Source organism: Homalodisca vitripennis, unplaced genomic scaffold (assembly GCF_021130785.1).
Source record: "Homalodisca vitripennis isolate AUS2020 unplaced genomic scaffold, UT_GWSS_2.1 ScUCBcl_4123;HRSCAF=10106, whole genome shotgun sequence".
In the NCBI taxonomy this organism is placed as follows: domain Eukaryota; kingdom Metazoa; phylum Arthropoda; class Insecta; order Hemiptera; family Cicadellidae; genus Homalodisca; species Homalodisca vitripennis.
The window spans coordinates 22,041-26,434 of record NW_025780229.1 but is presented as its reverse complement, the minus strand read 5'-3'; the positions used below and the strand labels follow the sequence as shown (position 1 = coordinate 26,434).

Genomic DNA, 4,394 nt, shown 5'->3' with positions numbered 1-4,394 from the left:
TCCTTAGTTGGATTAATGTCCACTTCTATCTGTTTGTCTGTCCGCACGATATCTTGAAAATAAAGTCACATATAGGCTTGAAGCTTCATTTATATATAAGCAACACTAAGTTAGATAATGGTGCATGTCACTCCTTGGAACTTGGCTGTGTTGGCGAATATTCTTTCATTTGTCTTATGGATAATCAGAATCTTTAATGGTGTTAAAAAATCAGTATACAGTGTAATAGACAGAGTAAATTTTTACTAAAATTAAACGTAGTACAAAGTATTATGCTAGCCTAGATTAGATTAAGGGGTGTCTGTACCTTTTTACTCCACAATGTTATTTAAATGGGAGAACATGCCCTCTTTTAGGTACGCTTTGTTCACTTATCTATTTAACAATTGAAATGAAATTTTTACAGAATGCTCTTTATAACTTAGATTTCATGTCCTGATGGTCAAAATTTAATTTTTGATTTTTACTTATTTTATAAAAAAAATTTCTAACTATGAAATTTTTTAAACCCTGTTTTTATTAAGTTTATACTAAAAATATTAAACCATAACTTAGTTTATGAAGAAAATAAGTATCAAGCACTACTTACCATATTGTGAAGTACATCTGTGCCAAATTCCATGTTGTTATCTCTTATAGTTTTTTTGTAAAAGGTACCTTAACTTAAAAAAACAGAAATGCCGGTAAATCGCACTTAAAGTTTTATATATACAATATTTAAACTATGTTTGTCTTATTAAAATCCTCCTGCACAGTAAGTCTCCTCCTCATCTTCCTTCTTTCTCTTTGTAAGTTTTCTATCTTCCTTTTTTTCTTGTTTTGTTCTTGTGCCTCAATTTTCTGCCTTCCGAACCCTGTGTTCATCGTACTTATTCAAGCCGTCAATCATGAACTTACCAGGATCTAAACTAAGTCTTTCCAAGACATTACATTTTGCCTTTGAGCCATCATTGAAACATATCACAGCATCAGTGACTCCAAGTTTAAGAGTCTCCAAGCCAACAAAAACAGTTTTTGGAATTCTTTGCCAGATGGTACTATTAAAACTCATTCGGGTTTTAAGTCTTCCCATGTGTGCACCTTTCTAATAATTCTTTTTTTGACAAGTCCTTAAAAACAGGCTCTATGGCCTTCATAACAGGAACAGGAATTACATGGTCATGGGTGTAGTAAGTTTTCAAAGCCTTAGCCTTGTTGTATTTGCACCATGACTCAGGTCCAAGAGGACAACGTTCATGCTGCGGTTTATCGTCATTTGAAATTCTGTGGTAGTATATAGCCCAAATAGCATTTTCCATGGCTCCCACATCATGAGTATTATTTCTAAAGCCCCGTTTACACTGCCCGAGCATTCGTCGCAAACAGGAGTGACGAACGATCATTCGTTCGAGGCTCAGGCAGTGTAAACAGTTTTTGGCGAGCCGAGCAAGGTCGAATCGAATGCTCGTTCGTGCTCGAGCCTGATCCGCCCGATGTCGGTTTTCCGGCGAATCATCAAAGGGATGCTCGTTCGCCGCTCGCTCAGTTTAAACACCTCGGGTTTCTTCGAACAGCGTTCACCGAATCTGTTCTTGCCTACTGGCTGTCGAGTTCACACGTCTCCCATTTCGAGTGTGGAATTCCTTCTTTATTCTGTGTAGTAATTTTTCGTGAAAGCAGCATGGAGTGTGAGAATGAAAAGTGCCTCCTTTTAGTTTCTCTTTATGAGGGGCACCCAGAGCTGTGGCAGCCGAACCACAAGCTGTACTTCAACAAAATTAAAAAAAAATGACGCTTGGGAAGCTATAGCGACGCAGTTGGAGACGACATCCGACACCGTCAAAAGCAAAATAACCTCCTTGTTGGCTTCCTTCAGGAGGGAGAAGAACAAGGAAGAAACTTCAAAAGGGACTGGAAAAGGTAAGTCCGCCTTCTTCTAGCAAATTTATAGCTTTTTTAGGTGAAATTCATAATTTTTTCAACCAAATTCATAAATCTTTCAACCAATTTCATACACTTTGAATACACCAATTGAAAATATTATTTTCAAGAAATCATAAATAATAATAAAAATAGAAGGTGATCATCTCTTAATATATAAAAAGTTAAGTATCTTTATTATCGTTCTTATAATATAGAAAATAAAAGGTGGAATGGAAATAAGATGTTGTGATTTGCAGCCAGACGGTGCATTGTTCTCTGAATAGTACACCTATGTTTTCGGTTCAACGAATTGATAATTAAATGTACCTATTTTTTATCAGGTGCAGACGAGATCTACAGGAGCAAATGGTTTGCTTACGAAGCTTTTGGGTTTTTGAAGGATAAGAACAAGTGCAAGGAAACCATCAACTCATGTACTTCACAAAACGCTTCAAAGGAGAATGATTCACAGGTAAGCTCACGAATTACACTTTTTTACCTGCATGGCTTATTAGAGACTCATTTTTATATACTTAAGCTTGAAATGCCTCCTAATAGATTCAGGTATAATATGCCTCCTAGGTAGTACAATAAATAGGTAATGAATCAGAATCAGAAAATTTATTGTGGTAAACATTTTCACAAATGCGACACAACGTCATGCTTAGGCTTAATGATTATTTGACTAATTACTAAGTCTATCTACCTGACTTATCAAACTAACAAACTCTTCAATATTGTAACAGCAGAAATCCAACAACAAACATTTAATTTTCAATTTAAAAGGTCTTAAGCTAAGTTGTTAGGCGCAATCAGAATGCTATCATGGGTAATTGTTTTGCCATGATACGGCTCCATTTGTCATGAAGTATGTTGCAAAGGCCTCGCGGATATCTTTAGCAGTAGAATTTGATCTCCTGGGTACTTTTTTCAAACCAAGAAGGGATGCCGGAGCCACCTCATTTCTCCAGTTACCAGGTGTAACCTCGCCATTTTCCTCGGTATCCAAAGCACCCACTGGACAATATAGACGTGACGAACTTGCACTTCTACGTAGAAAATTGTGGAGGTAAACGCAGGCCATTACAACCCACTTGGCGTTCTCAGTTTCCAAAAGCAAAGGTTTCCTTAGCACACGAAACACAGAAGCTAAAATGCCAAAAGCATTCTCTACCACCCTTCTGGCCCGGCTCAATCGGTAATTGTAAATTCTTTCTGGGGACCCTTGTGGATGATAACCAGAGTACGGTTTCATCAAACTGTCACTCAATGCAAAAGCATCGTCCCCCAAAATGACGTACGGGCTGGGGATACTCGAATTCGGCAGTGGAGATGGTGGGGGAAGTTTCAAGTTGCCCTTTTCAATATTGTCGTACAACTGAGAATTTTTGAAAACTCCACCATCTGAAATCCTGCCTTGACATCCAACGTCCACAAACATGAAGTTATAATCAGCGTCGACAAGCGCAAATAATACAAAACTGAAAAAGGACTTGTAGTTGAAGTATTCGCTCCCGCTTTTGGGCGGACATTGTATTGCTACATGCTTTCCGTCGATGGCTCCAACAGCATGGGGGAAGTCCCACTTCTCTTCAAATTTCTTGGATTCGCATAGCCACTGTTCTTCATTTTCGGGCATCTGAAATGAACAATATTTCTTATTACGTACACCCATAGCGTCAAAATTAAATTATATACCTACACACTATTAAATAACTACGATTAAATTTTTATAGCGGAACCAATAGTTTGTAATAAAACCCTCAAGTATTTTAGTTAATTTGCTAATTCATTTCTTCATTTTTAAGGTTGAGCTCATTCAGGAAGAGGACGACAATACAAGTGAATCTGCTTCCCAAATTACTCAAACCCTCCCTCATCAGCAATCTCAAGAGATACGATCGGCTTCCAGTCAAACGGCACTGGGTTTTGCAAAGCCTACTCCAATGAAGCGCAAAAGAACGCCAGCCTCTCCACGGTCTCAAGTTGACGAGGTGGTCGGCATACTGCATAATGCTGCGAGGCGTGATGCTTGTGATGTGTATGGTGAGCATGTTGCGATGAAATTAAAATCTTACTCCAAGAGGACACAAGCGTTTGTCCAGCACCACGTCAACAACATTCTTTTCGAAGCAGACATGGGCCGCTATGACGAACTTCCTCATCAAAATCGCCGGTTTATCTCATCAGTTTCGCCGAATTATTCAGCCTCTCCGTCCCCTGCTACTACGTTTTCGTCAGCGAATTCTGGCCCACCTTCTCCGGCTATGTTACTACATCCACAACAGACTACACCAGAGTACAGTGGGGACTCTACTTCACCTCTGTCCTCTCTTCCTACATACCACCATCTAGAACCTCAACCCCCCACCACAGACCATTCACATCAATCAAGCAGTGATGATGCAGATCCGCTCGCCTCCGTATTTGCCTCGGATCCTGGAACTGGGGTACCCTCAGAAGCAGGAACATTCTTTTCCTCGTTCTGTTAA

At 39.2% G+C, this 4,394-nt stretch overlaps 1 protein-coding gene across 1 annotated transcript; it reads left to right on the top strand.

Annotated features, from left to right (window-relative positions):
- Nucleotides 1-1,397: 1,397 nt before the first annotated feature.
- On the top strand, nt 1,398-4,394 carry LOC124372818. Its single transcript, XM_046831223.1, has 3 exons — nt 1,398-1,899; nt 2,244-2,374; nt 3,711-4,394. Exons 1-3 carry the CDS (start codon nt 1,704-1,706, stop codon nt 4,392-4,394), a joined length of 1,011 nt encoding a protein of 336 aa, XP_046687179.1. The 5' UTR covers nt 1,398-1,703.